Consider the following 14,675-nt stretch of genomic DNA (forward strand, 5'->3'; position numbering starts at 1 on the left):
CCTTTGGTGGCCCCTGTAGGTGAATCATAAGTCAGGCTCTTAGGATTTTGGAGAAAGATCCTGTCATCCTCTGCAAATAACTACTTTCCTTTTAAGTAATGACTCTTGGCCTGCTGCGGGGCCTGAGTAGAAGGCTTAACGGTGGGCCACAAAGTTACCATGTGACCTGAATTACCCGTCATGAGCTGGGTGTCATCTGACCCACCAAGCCAATAAAATTGGGTGAGCACAGCAGCACTGTGTCATCAAATGAAGGTGGTACATGTGAAATTGGGCCTGAGCAGGCCCTGAAGGCACAATAAATTACATGAAGCAGTGGCCAAATGACTGCAGTTTCCCACTCTTGCTGCACTACCTTCTCTCCTCCAGCCTGCACCTGTGGCCTCATGGGGAGTTCCCTATGATCAATTGACATAAGAAGGGGAGACTTAGGCCTGATTTACAGGTGGCTCTGCATAATCTGAAGGGACCACATTAAAGTAGACAACTGCAACACTACAGCTTCTGTCTGGGACATCCCTGAAGGAAAGAGTGAAGGGAAATCCTCCCACTGGGCAGAACTTTGAGCAGTGTACTACCACTCCACAAGGAAGGAAAGGAAGACAATGTCTAGAATACAGGCCATCCCTTAGGGCATCTCTTAGTATTGCCATGCCTTGTGATAAAGGTCAATGGAAAACTCCAACAACCTGGTCTAGGCAGAACTACTAATGGCCCAGACCCTTCAGGAATGAAGATTTGGATTACCCCAGCAAGTAAAGGACCAGGACCAGCTGAGGTGCTTGCTGAAGGCAAACATAATAAAAAAAAGGTAATGGAAGAAAGTAGTGATAAATACCAGCTGTGACCATATGATGACTTATAGAAATGAGGATTATAATTGTCATGTGTATTTCCTCCTTATTTGGTTATGAATATGTTCACATGGGTGTATGTATATATTTGTAAATACATATATATATATATATATATATATATATATAGCAAGTATCTTTGTTCTTTTCCTGCTCTTATTCTCTTATCATATAATGACTATGTCATCATATTTGAGTATTGTTATTTTTATATCATAGTTTTTAAGTTACCGGTATCAAGGAGAAGAGTAATCCTTACTTTAGGACTTTACCTCCTCTTCTGGCAAAGGGGTTAGTACATTTTTGGTTGTACACAGCACAGTTGTATCATGTTAGGTGATCCATGATCTTGTTATTGTCTTTATTTGGAGATTAAGTATGGTTTAAGGCAAAGTGTATGGGTGCCAAGTTGACAAGGGGTGGACTTGTGATGGTTAATTTTATGTGTCAGCTTGACTAGGCCAGAGGGTGCCCAGATAATTTGGTCAAGCCTTGTTCTGGGTGTGTCTGTGAGGGTGTTTCTGGAGGAGAGTAACATTTGAAATGGTGGACTGGGTAAAGCAGAGTGCCCTCCTCGTGGTGGCTGGGTCTCATCAAGTCACCTGAAGCCCTGAGTAGACCAAAGAGGCTGAGGAAGAAGGAACTTTCTGCCTGCCTGACTGCCTTTGAGCTGGGACATCAATTTTTTTTCCAGCTTTCAAATGTTGAACTGAAACATTGGCTCTTCCTTGGTCTCAAGCTTGTGGGAATTCAGACTAGAACTATGCCATTGGCTAACTGCAGCATTGCTGCATTGCTGACTGCAGATCTCAGCAATTGCTGACTGCAGATCTCAAGACTTGTCAGCTCCTATAATTGTGTGAGCCAATTCCTTATAATAAATAAATACACAGACATTTGCACACACACATACACATCCTATTGGTTCTGTTTCTGGTGAACACTGACTATATAATATAGTATTTATTGTTTATATTCTTTTTATTTTCTGTATGTTTCAAAATTTCCTTGTTGAAAAATTGGGAGAAAAAGTCATTCAAATCTCAGTCAAAACTTCAATCTCTCATCCAGTTCAAGGCTTCTACCTTATGCTTACTTTATCTCATGTCTGACCTGTGCTTCTCCAAATAAGCAGTGTGGCAAGCGGGTGTGATCCGTTTCTTTATTCTCATTGCTCCCCTTCACTCCTAGTCCTCTGCTATATCTAGCTTCTTCCAGGTTGTCAGTGAGGGTGAATGTTGAGTGAGAACACAAAGCAAAAGGGTAGAATCTTTCTCGACTGGTGCTGGTATAATCTAGCACTGGTGCCCTTTGTGTGGCTAATGACCAAATACTGCCTGTTTTTCTCTATCACAGAATGTGTGTGTGTGTGTGTATGTGCAGTTATTTCCTCCCTACCAACTAGGGACCTTGGCAACGTACCATTCATTCTGTGGGCAATGCATTTTCCAGCTGATCTCTTATGAATCCCTCTCTTCCTCTTGTTCAAGTGACACTCCCTTAGGGTCCTCCAGCTATAGGTAGCTTTTTTTTTTTTCCATGAAAGCAAAGCTTGACTGTCTTCCAAAGTGTCCACTTGGTCACAGGGTATATTCTTACCATACCAGAAGAAGTAAAAGGGCAGACTTCTCTTGTTGCTGCCTCCTCTCCTTGCTCTATTCTATCTTTGACTTTATATACGTATCAGTTTATTTTTGCTGTGTAACAAACCTTTCTAAAACTTAGTGACTTCAAATAATACCCCTTTAATATTACGGTGCTTGGACAGCTGGGCAGTTCTGTTGATTGCAGCTGGGCTCCCTCATGCATCTGCAATCTGGTACAAGTCAGCTAAGTGGCTCTGGAGTTGTATTAGAGTGATTGGGTTGACTGGGTTATGTGTCTTTCATCATTCACCATCTAGCCTGGGCTGGTCCATGTGGCAGCAGATCTCAACGGGAGAGAGCAGAAATAATCAAGGCCCCTTGAGTCTTGGGCTTCAAGCTGGCACACCATAACTTCCTTTTCTGTATGCCAAAGCAAGGCCCAAGATTACCCCAGATTCAAGGAGCAGGAAATACTCTACCTCTTGATGGGAGAACCTGCAGTGTCATACTACCAAGGGGAGAGGATGTAAGGAAGAGTAATAATTGCAGTAATTTTTGCTAACAATCTACTACGAGGTATGGATACATACTGCTAGACATGTATGTAATCCCCCTTGGTTCACTGCCACCCTCATGGAAGGGAATTGTGCTATGACCTTCTGGCACTCAGCTAATATCAGCTCCCTGATTTCTTTTAGGAGTTCTGCTGCCCTCCTTAATCTTTGGTGTGAGGCAGAGGGAGAAGAAATACTATGTTCCTGTGCTCATTAATAATTTAATGAAGGCGAATTAATTATTTTTTTCCATTAAAATGGAATTCAAAGTAGAGTTTAAATATAATAGAAGCAAAACATTGAAATGCATGTTCTAAACCAAACAACAGCAACAACAAAACTGCTTGTTAATAAGCATCAGAAATCAAATTCTCGGGAGACCTGTAGCTTTCTATGGGAAAAAAAGAAAAATAACACAGCATTTTTCACTCACTTGTTCCGTACAGTCCTTTGAAAGACACTTGTTTTGGTGAATCCTGTCCAATGAATCTCTAACTCGGTAATGATGTTACATTGATATGTAAAGCACTCCTTTAACATATATCACTTTGATAGGACTGTGGTAAACATTTCAACTAAAAACACTGTCTTTTTTAAAGGTATTAAGGAGCATCAATTCAATTATTCACAATCCAAGAGCTCCAGTAATAATTTATAAACAGAGCAAAGGAGGAGCCCAACATTTTAATAAAGATCTTGTTCAAGATTGTGGATTTGAGCATCTTGTTCCTATAATAGAAATGTGGGCAGATCAGCTGGCTTCCTTAAAGGTAAGGGGTTGAATATTCTTTACAGGCTTTGCAAATCTGTAGGAGTCCATGGGCTTTATATACTTTTATTCTCAAGCAAAGTTTTATATTTGGTGTGCTTTTACCATAGACTTTTTCTTTATAATTGCACCTTACTGATGAAAAACATTGGTTAATGAAAGTATCGTTATGCTCTGACTTCCTGACTTTTTTTCAAATTCTGGTGGCACGTATTGTTTAATACATTTATTTGGCACTGAATTGTGTTGCCTTGAATTGCTAAAATAGATAACTGCCTTCTTACCAAATGAAAGATTAAAGATATTAATATGTGAGGTCTGGGTATTAATTGGAGAGTGTTAAATAAGTGGAGGACTAAAATAAGAAGTTGAGAAAAGTAAGAATTTCCTGTATTTCTTTCTGTATTTTAGAGTTGCACTGTCTAATACAATAACCACTAAGCCACAAGTAGCTTTTGATCTCTTGAAATGTGACTAGTCCCAACTGAGATGTGCTGCAAGTATAAAAATACACACTGGATTTAGAAGACTTATTATGGAGGAAAATAGTTAAAATATTGATTATCTGTTAAATGATAATATTTTGGATATATTGGGTTAAATATATTATTAAAATTGTCACCTACTTCTTTTTACTTTTTTAAATGTGGCTACTAGACAATATTACTGTGACACACATTACATTCCTTCTGGATGGCATTGTTCTAAAGGGCCAAGCACTGTGCCGTGCACATAGTAGATGCTCAGTAAATATTGTTTATGGATTGACCAGTCTTAGACTTCTAAAATTCCAGGAGCCCGGCCTCTTGTGCACAGTTTTAAATAGATTAGGACAACATATCTAGGCCAGGAAAACTAAGTAGGCTGTCATGAAAATCAAGTCGAATTACTTCAGGCATCCTTTTGAATTAAAAACTTTCCTGGAGATACATACTATAACATGGATGAATCTTGAAAATATCCTAAGTGAAAGAAGCCTGTCACAAAAGGCCACTTATTGTATGATTCCATTTTTTTTAATGAAATGCTCAGAATAGGCAAATCCATAGAAACAGAAAGTAGATTAGTTGTTACCCAAGGGCTGAGAGCAGGAGAGAATGGGGAATGACTGTAAATGGATACAGGGTTTCTTTTTGGAGTCATGAAAATGTTCTAGAGTTGGATAATGGTGATGATTGCACATCTCTGTAAATAAGTCAAAACTACTGAATTGCACATTTAAAGAGGATGAATTTTATGGTATGTGAATTACATCTCAGTATATCTTATTTAAAAAATCAAGGGCAAAATATTAAGGACAAGCTTATTTTTTATTCATCAATATTTCAAAATAATTACTTGAATAACATATGCTACTAATAAATAACATATAATTACTTTAAACATCCAGATTCCAGATAATCAATATATATATATGTAAGGCCTGGAGAAAACTAATTTAACAGACTTTTTCTAAACTGATAATGGTATTTTTAAAAAAAATAATGATGATGGTTAATATATATATTAAATCTGCTTGGATAATTATATTTTATTAGCATTATTATGAAAACTTTAAAAATCAGTAATACCATATTGTTTCTTTCGTAAAGGATTTGTATAAGTCCTTGAAAATACTATCTGCAGAACTGGTGCCTTGGCATAATTTAAAGAAGCAGGATGAAAATGAAGGTGTCAGAGTTGAAGATCTGTTGTTTATAGTAGATACCATGTTAGAAGAAGTAGAAAATAAGGAAAAGGTAATACTACCTAATACTTACATAAATGTTCACATTTTAATGTACTCTATCTTAGAAACTAATAATGATATGGATATAGATATTCTACTAGAACTCTATTTCTCTTTTGAAAGTTTTTATTAAAGATTTGGAATAATTTTAAGATGTAAACTATCTTTTTCTTCCTCTCTTTTGGGCAGGACAGCAATATGCCAGACTTTCAAATTTTGCGAGCTATTGTTTCTCACTTCCAAAAATTATTTGATGTGCCTTCTTTAACTGGAGTCTATCCCCGAATGAATGAAGTTTATACTAGGCTTGGAGAAGTGAACAATGCTGTGAGAAACCTCCAGGAACTCTTAGAACTAGGTGATGACCCTTTGTTTTTTTGGCCCCCCATTTAAGAATTATTTTTAATAAATCAACAAAAAGTAGTTAAAAAAATCAAGGCTAACTGAAGCATAAAGTGTTTGATTTAATGATTTTGAAAACTCTCTTTTAAAATATCCTATCCTTTTATTTCTCTTTTGCAGATAGTTCATCCTCATTGTGTGTGCTGGTGAGCACAGTTGGAAAATTGTGTAGGCTGGTTAATGAAGATGTGAATGAACAGGTTATGCAGGTATTGGGACCTAAAGACCTCCAAAGGTATTTGTTTTGAAAAGGTTGCAAAGTACCATCCAGAATGTTTGGAGTGGTAAAATTAAAGACTTCCAAAACTTCATAAGTTATTTACCTTTCCTGTTTGGAATAGCATTTTTTAAAATAACTTGACAATCTAAAATAATCTCACACCTTAGGGATGGAGAGAATGTCAAGTATTTTCAAGATAAAAGTAGACTCTAGGGCCTATAGGTTTACATAGGGTGGGTCAGGACTCCAGCATTATTGCTGTAAGCTTGTTTCCAAATTATATATGGAGAAATTCATACTTTATTAGCAACTTTATGTGAATTCAGAATATATAAGTCCAATTTTTAGTACATTACCATCAATCACTGATCACTAAATAATCACTAAGAGTATGTGTATTATTTGATAGGAAGATGTTAAGGATTTTTTTAAAAAGCTAGGCATCTCTGACATAAAACCTAATGTTTTTTTAAAATATCAAAATGTTATAGCTATACTCTTCCTCCCTCCTTCCCCAGATTTTATACTTCAACATATGTTCTGCAAGTTTTCCAAGAACCCTTACCTGACCCTTGAGTTTTCTGATACTTAATGCTTTTAAAAGGAATGTATGTCTCACTATTGGTCTTTTTCTCCTTCCCACAGTTTTACTGATTACTGATACTTATTCTTAATGTTTAATAGAATACAGGATATAAAAGCCAATTCTTTTTAGAAAATGTTATAAAAGCATGGTCTCTTAAGAATCCTCAAGCTAAATAGAAAATTCCTATATTAGGAATGTTATATAGATTTAACTTTAGAACAGATGATTACACTGATAATAGACTTTTTTTTTAGAAAAGTGTTACTAGATGAACAAAAAGCTGAAAAAGAATGGATTGCAGTAAATGATCATTAAACTTATATTTAAATTAGCAGGACAATTTCTTTCCATTTTGAAATGTTCTATGTCCAGTGAGATGCAAGTTGGAAATTCAGTGTAAACTGCATTTTTTTTAAAGCATTATCAACAAATTGGAAGAACATGAGGAATTTTTCCCAGCATTTCAGGCATTTACTAAAGATCTACTTGAAATCTTAGGTAAGATCTTTGTTGGTGGTGGTTAAATTTTGAGTCTCAAGATGTCAGTGGGTTTGAGGAAACAGTGCTCCTTAGTCACTGTATTAGTGTTTTTACCCAGAGTTGTAGAAAGTGTCTGGAAACCACTAACAGTTCTGGAAACAAACTTCTAACTTGCAGTTAAAGTTGGTTGGGATTAGTCTGCAGAACAGAGAAACATATATATATCCTTTAAGGAGCTGGGGGCTGCCTTTGTTTTAGGACCTTAAAATGAGAAATGACATTACTCTGGCTAGGCCCAGTGTAACCTTGACTCTGTCATTGGCTAATGAGAAATATCCTTAGAATTTATGATCTTGGAAGGTGTCTTTTTTTTTCTTCTTCCTCCTTCTCCTTCTTTTTCTTCTCTCTTTTTTTTTTTTAAAGATAGTTCCTACTTACTGTGTTTTTTAGATACACAAATTAAATTTCCTTCTAAGGTGATGAGAAGTAATATAAAGTAAACATCTGTAGAAAGGAGATAAATTTATAAATCTGTTGAAGGGAAGAGTTATATTTTACACTCTTGGTCAGATTGAGGGATTCGTCAGTAGTAATATCTCTTAAAGGGAAAAAAAAATGTAATTAGCTTAGGAATCATAGGCAAAATAGAGACCCAGTTCTCTTTAAGTGTGATTATATATGGCTATAAAAATAATTTATCTTACTGTTAAGAACACTGTTTAGGGAATTCCCTGGCGGTCCAGTGATCATTAGGACTCTGGGCTTTCACTGCCGAGGGTGCAAGTTCAATCCCTGGCAGGGGAACTAAAATCCCGCAAGCTGCGCAGCGTGGCCAAAAAAACCCCCACTTTTTAAAAAGGTTAAAGTGATTTATTTATTAATGAATTCTTTTTTTTTTCCATATAGCTCATTTGAAATTGAAAGTGTTTTTTTGTTGTTGTTTGGGAAAATGTAATTTGAAAGTTTAACTTGAGATGTGGAATTGTATAAATGTGTTGCCTTGTATCTCAAAGAGCCTTGTTTCCTGCAATAATATGATTTTACTTGCTTTGGCGTAGCAATTAAACAATGAGTTTCTTGTCATTAATAAACATTTTAATAGATGTGCTAGCAACACTTATTTCAGAATCCTTCTATAGAAACTTCCCCTCAGATAGGATACTCAGCATGGTTCATGTAGGATCATTTGCTTCAATTCAACAGGTGTGATTTTAGAATGCGGGTCAGGGAATAACTTGATCTTTGTACCTTACCACAATGTAAGATGTGAACCAAATTCTCTGCTGTAGATTTGCTCATATTTTTTTCCTTTCCTATATTTTGATAAGTGGATTCAGATAAGGATTCTGACTGAAGTCAGGAGCTTAAACAGCATGGGTCATGTGTTTTGGCTAAAGGAAGAACAATCAAAATCCAGCTAAACATGGAGGGAAAGAGATGGAATCCAAGGAATCATGTTTTATGTAAAGGAAGTGAGTTTATGAACAGTGAACTAGCAGAATAATCTAGAAAAAAGTGGTGAGAATTTAGAGAACCTGCCACTGGGGCTTACCTTAAGTAGGGCTGGAGTCTACATAATCAGAGGAAGGACCTTCCTTAGTGGCTAGGAGCTTCCAGATGGTGAATTCTAACTTAGGCTGGTTGGAAGAAGATAGTCTTAGGAAGAGAAGTCAAATTCAGAAAGAATCTGGCAGAGAAGAACCTGAACTATCTTGTAGGCTGGACCAGGCTAAGCTCTATAATACATCGCATCTGAGATTTTACTCTGAGACACCTCACACCTTTTATTAGGTAGATAGGCTTCATCCTAAAAGGTAGACCTAAGAGCCATCCTACTAATGAGAAATCTTTATCATAGATTTAGGACAGGACTGTGTTCCAAGAGAAGAAATCCCTAAGTCCTTAGATGGGGGCCCATGAGAGAGAGTGCCTCTACTGGGGATTTCACCATGTAGGCTCACCCATGTAGTTAAAGAGGCAGTAACATAATATCATAAATGTTGCTAGTAGGATCTGTTAATAAGAGCACATTGCTAATGAGAGTAATATCAGAGTCAGAGGGTGCTTTTGTAGGTGTGTGGTAGCTTTTACCCTTTTTTTTGCCCTGTGAAGCATCTGTGTCTGAATCAGTGATACACTCATCACCACTATTGGAGAAAAGTTTCATGTGCATGAAAGCACTAGTGATGTTGCCTTTGTGTCTGAAGTTTGCCTCTGAATAGAGATTCTCATTTCATCTGAGCCTAACAGTGGATAAAGCTATTCTTTTATTATTGTTGTTTTTCTATTACAGAAATTGATGACTTGGATGCCATTGTACCTGCAGTAAGGAAATTAAAAATACTTTCATGCTGAAAACAAATCATTTTTACTGTGTAAATTGCATTCTTAACATTCTAAATATTTTGTAGGATTGATCTTACTCTGAGACAAGGGTTATAAAATGTATATACTCTCAGAATTCACCCCCTTCTTTCTGTTGGGTCCTTCTCCATCCATATAATTTTTATTAACTTTGAGATTCTTTTATAGAAAACATTGCTAAGTTTAATTACTAAATTAACTTTAGATCCTTTAATCATTTCTTAAGCAATTCTTGAGTGCTTAAAATGTAAGATTGTTTTAAAGTACAGCGTGTAAGAGAGAAACTCAGGGAGAGAGTGCAAGTAATAGAAAGGTTGCATTTAAGTTCAGAGTTTTTTGGCCTGGGAACAAGGAATGCCAGTGGCTCTCTTTAGTCCAGCCAGCAGGAAGCTGTTGCTTTCCTGGCAAGGAAATGGCACATTCTATTAAGATATCCCTCATGACACTTTTAGAGCAGAAGGAACAAAAGGAAGAAGGAAAAAAGTTTTTATCGTGTTAGGGTAGGAAATGAATTATGAGGTAAAATAGATGAGTGGATGTGAGTCTCTCATAAAGTGTCCTTTTTGCTATCTTGATGTGATGTACTTTTTATAAGGGCATGAAATCTTAAATAAAATTTTTGTAATGAATTTCCAAACGTAAATGTTCTCAGTGACTTACTTGTATTCCTCACCAATAATGAGTCGTATTCTCTTACTAGGCTGAGCCTTCCTTGGGCACCCTTCCTGGTTCACCTTTGCTGCGTTTTACATAAGAGTAGCTTTCTTGATGCTTTCTACTTACCCTCTGTTCTCCATATTCATTCTGATTTTCTTAAAGGACAGGTGTTTGGCTTCACATCCGTGAGTACGGGCCACTTTTGGTTACTGCTGCTCCCTCACCCCCTACCCCCACTTTTTTTTTTTTTTTTTTTTGCGGTACGTGGGCCTCTCACTGTTGCGGCCTCTCCCATTGCGGAGCACAGGCTCCAGACGCGCAGGCTCAGTGGCCATGGCTCACGGGCCCAGCTGCTCCGCGGCATGCGGGATCTTCCCGGACCGGGGCACGAACCTGTGTCCCCTGCATCGGCAGGCGAACTCTCAACCACTGCGCCACCAGGGAAGCCCCCCACTTTTATAAGTAACGGGCCTGGGGGACTTCTCAGTTATTCTTGTTCATTGCCATGTAGAATATTGGAAAGAATTTCCAGGAAGCAGCATAGTGGAATGCAGAGAGTAAATGTCAAGTATAGTTAATAGTTAATAGAAGTATAGTTAATTTACAATGTTTTGTTAGTTTCTGGTGTACAGCAAAATGATTCAGTTATAGATATATATATATGTACACACACATATTCTTTTTCGTATTCTTTTCCATTATGGTTTATTATATGACATTGAATGTAGTTCCTTGTGCTATACAGTAAGACCTTGTTGTTTATCTATTTTATATATAGTAGTTTGTATCTGCTAATCTCAAACTCTTAACTTATCCCTCCCCTACCCCCTTTCCCCTCTGGTAACTGTAAGTTTGTTTTCTATGTCTATGAGTCTGTTCATTAATAAGTTCATTTGTGTCATATTTTAGATTCCACATATAAGTGATGTCATATTTATCTTTGTCTGACTTACTTCACTTAATATGATAATCTCTAAGTCTATCCATGTTGCTGCAAATGGCATTATTTCATTCTTTTTATGGCTGAGTAGTATTCCATTGTGTGTGTGTGTGTGTGTGTGTGTGTGTGTGTGTGTGTGTGTGTGTGTGTGTATGTAACATCATCTTTACCCATTCATCTGTCAGTGGACATTTAGCTTGCTTCCATGTCTTGGCTATTGTAGATAGTGCCGCTATGAACATTGGGGTACATGTATCTTTTAGAATTATCATTTTCTCTGTATATATGCCTAGGAGTGGGATTGCTGGATCGTATGGCAAAATTTTAGTTTTTTAAGGACTCTCCATACTGTTCTCCATAGTGGCTGCACCAATTTACATTCCCACCAACGGTGTAGGAGGGTTCCCTTTTCTCCACACCCTGTCCAGCATGTTATTTGTAGACTTTTTTTTTTGTGGTACGTGGGCCTCTCACTGATGTGGCCTCTCCCGTTGTGGAGCACAGGCTCCGGACGCGTAGGCTCAGTGGCCATGGCTCACGGGCCCAGCCGCTCCGCGGCATGTGGGATCTTCCTGGACCGGGGCATGAACCCGCGTCCCCTGCATCGGCAGGCGGACTCTCAGCCACTGCGCCACCAGGGAAGCCCTGTAGACTTTTTAATGATGGCCATTCTGACTGGTGTGAGGTGGTACCTCATTATAGTTTTGATTTGCATGGAAGAAATATAATTTTAAAATTATGTTAATCTAAATTTTGTCAGCTAGTTTAAGAGCCTGTGGTTAACTCTTAGTTTAAAACAGAGGTTTTCAAACTCTTCTTCAGAGGCCTAGGAGTTTTTTGGGAGGGCCACTGAGAAGGGACAGTGCTGCTAGTAGGAAGAACATTAGGCCCTCTCTATCAGGTGTCCTTTTATCCAGTTTTAATTATTTAAAATATAAGTACTGCAACCATTGTTTAGCTCTTGATTATTTACAGTTTTATTGATGTATAGTTGACATACATGTATAGTTGCTCCGCGGCATGTGGGATCCTCCCAGACCAGGGCTCAAACCCGTGTCCCCTGCATTGGCAGGAGGATTCTTAACCACTGTGCCACCAGGGAAGTCCTATTTCATTAATCTTTTTTGTGTGTTATAAATATAACACATATGCTAAGTATGATAAAAACCATAAATGTCAAGTATAATGAATGATTATAAAGTGAACACCCATGCAACAATCAAGAAACAGAACATTCACCAGCACTCCCAAAGGCCTCCCCCACATACCATATGTGTCTTCCCCCATTAGCCTGACTTATGTTAATCACTTACTTGTTTTTTTAAATAGTTTTGCCAGTTTTGTGTGTACACCTAAACCAAGATAGTTTAGTTTTGCCTATTTTTGAACTTTATAAAAATGGAATCATATTGTATATGTTCTTTTTAATTCTTCTTTTGTTCAACATTGTTTGTACTGTTCATCTGTGTTGTTGTGTGTAGGTCTAGGTCATTTGTTTTCATTGGTGTCTAGTATTCCTCTATGAATGTTCCATAATCCATTTGTCTGTTCTACTAGAGATTGGCATTTGGGTTGTTTCTAGTTCTTGGCTGTTGTGAGCTACTGCTGTGAACATTCTTGTATGTGCATCCTCGTTCGCTTGTGTGCAGGTTTTCTAGAAGCAATATCCAAGAAATAAAATTGCTGGGTCCTAGAGTAAAACACATCTAACCATGTGAATGGAGCCTCTGGGGTTGTATAGTGTGCAACTTTGTTGGAGAATGTATATTTCAACTTTAGAAGAAAATGCCAAACTCTTTTCCAAAGTGGTTGTACCAGTTTATACTCCCACCATTAATGTATGAGAGTTCCCATTTTTCCATATCTTGACCAATTTTGGGTAAGTCAGATTTTTTATTTTTGCCAGTATAGTGTATAGAGCTCTTAGTGTGGTTTTAATGTTCGTCTTCCTGATTACTAATGAAGTTAAACATCTTTTCCTTTGTTTATTGGCCATTTGTATTTATTTTTTGAAGTGCTTTTATGTATCTTTGGTTCACTTTTCTATTGGACAGTCAGTCTTTACCTATTGACTTGTAAGAGTTATTTATATATTCTGGTCATGAGCCATTTGACAGTTATATGTGTTGCAAATGTCTTCTTCCATTCTATGTCCTCTTTCCATTTTCCTCTAGTTTCTTTTTATGAACTGACAAACTTAATTTTAATATAGAGAGTATAGTTAAAGATGTAGAGATTTATAGTTAGTGCTCTGAGTGTCTTATGAAACCTTTCTCTAGTCACAAGTTGTAAAGTTATTCTCTTATATTATCTTATAGCTGTACACTTTTGCCTTTCACACTTAGTCTAATATACCTGCAGTTGTTTGATTTTTTAAATGTGGTATAAGTAAAGGACCATTTTTACATTTTCCATCATAGATACCCAGTTATCTCAGCACCATTTATTGAAAAATCTATTTCCCCTCTGCTCGTAGTGCTACCTCTGTAATGAATTGAATATCTGTGTGTGAATGGGTCTGTTACTGGACTCTCTTTTCTATTCTTTTGGTCCAGTTGTCTCTCCCTGCACTAGTACCCCACTGTTTTCATTATTTTAACTTTAAAATAAACTTTGGTATCCAGTTGATGGCCTCCCACCCTTTATGTTTCCATGTGTATTGAATCAGATTATCAAGTTACACACACACATGCACACACACTACATATTGAGTTTTTTTTTCATTAAGGATAGGATCAGTGAGGAAAATCAGCATCTGTAATGTTGGATCTTCAAACTCCAAATACAGCATAGCTCTCCATCTGGTTAGATTCCCTTTAACATTTCTAATAAAGTTTCATAATTTTCCCGTAGGGATTATTGTTGGATGTATTCATAGTATTTGATCTTTTATACATATATAAATTATCTTTTTAAAATTTCATTTTCCAACTATTTCAGGAACAGAGAACTACAGTTGATCGTTAAATATTAACTTTGCAGTTAGCAATCTTGCTAGAAACTCTCTGATTAACTCTAGCAGTATATCTTTAGATTATTTTGGATTTTTATGCTCATGATCATATCATCTGTATATAACAACAGTTTTGGTCAGATATACCTGTTTTTTCTTGCCCAACTACATATGCCACAATACAGGGCTGGGTAGAAGTGGTGATAGCAAGCAGCCCTTTCTTATTCCAGATTTCAAAAGGAAAGCATTTAATGTTTCACCATTAAATATGATGTTTGCTACCATTACTATAAACAAATCTAAACTACCCTTGAGTATATCTTTTTCATCCTTTTATTTTCAACACTTCTATGTGTTTGAAGTGAACCTCTTGTAAATAGCATATAGCTGTACTTTTTATTTTCATGGAATTTGACCCCCTTGCAGGTTTTAATAGTGGGTTTATTGTGATTACAAATATATTTAGAAGTCTTTTGCCTATCTTCTTTTGTATTTTCTATTTATCATATTTTTCTATGCTACTTTTTTCTTTCCTATTTTTGGGGGGGGTATTGAATTTCTCTTTATTTTTTTTTTCTTCT

The 14,675-nt window shown here is 36.8% G+C and overlaps 1 protein-coding gene and 1 long non-coding RNA gene across 7 annotated transcripts in view; both read left to right on the top strand.

Annotated features, from left to right (window-relative positions):
* The window catches only part of CEP70 (centrosomal protein 70), an 80,059-nt gene extending 69,872 nt beyond the window's left edge, over window positions 1-10,187 (top strand). For 5 of the 6 annotated variants that reach the window (XM_033404107.2, XM_049710096.1, XM_049710098.1 and 2 more), the window contains 6 exons: window positions 3,594-3,764; window positions 5,356-5,502; window positions 5,682-5,850; window positions 6,015-6,129; window positions 7,119-7,198; window positions 9,474-10,187. In XM_033404107.2, the coding sequence (XP_033259998.1) occupies window positions 3,594-3,764; window positions 5,356-5,502; window positions 5,682-5,850; window positions 6,015-6,129; window positions 7,119-7,198; window positions 9,474-9,535 (744 nt within the window). In that variant the 3' untranslated portion in view covers window positions 9,536-10,187. The remainder of the gene's footprint in view (window positions 1-3,593; window positions 3,765-5,355; window positions 5,503-5,681; window positions 5,851-6,014; window positions 6,130-7,118; window positions 7,199-9,473) is intronic. The other variant, XM_049710099.1, reaches the window with a different exon arrangement.
* The window catches only part of LOC125964464 (uncharacterized), a 129,445-nt gene that overhangs the window by 105,750 nt on the left and 9,020 nt on the right, over window positions 1-14,675 (top strand). The gene's annotated exons all lie outside the window — the stretch shown is intronic.

The sequence above is a fragment of the Orcinus orca genome, chromosome 5 (assembly GCF_937001465.1).
Source record: "Orcinus orca chromosome 5, mOrcOrc1.1, whole genome shotgun sequence".
Lineage (NCBI taxonomy): Eukaryota > Metazoa > Chordata > Mammalia > Artiodactyla > Delphinidae > Orcinus > Orcinus orca.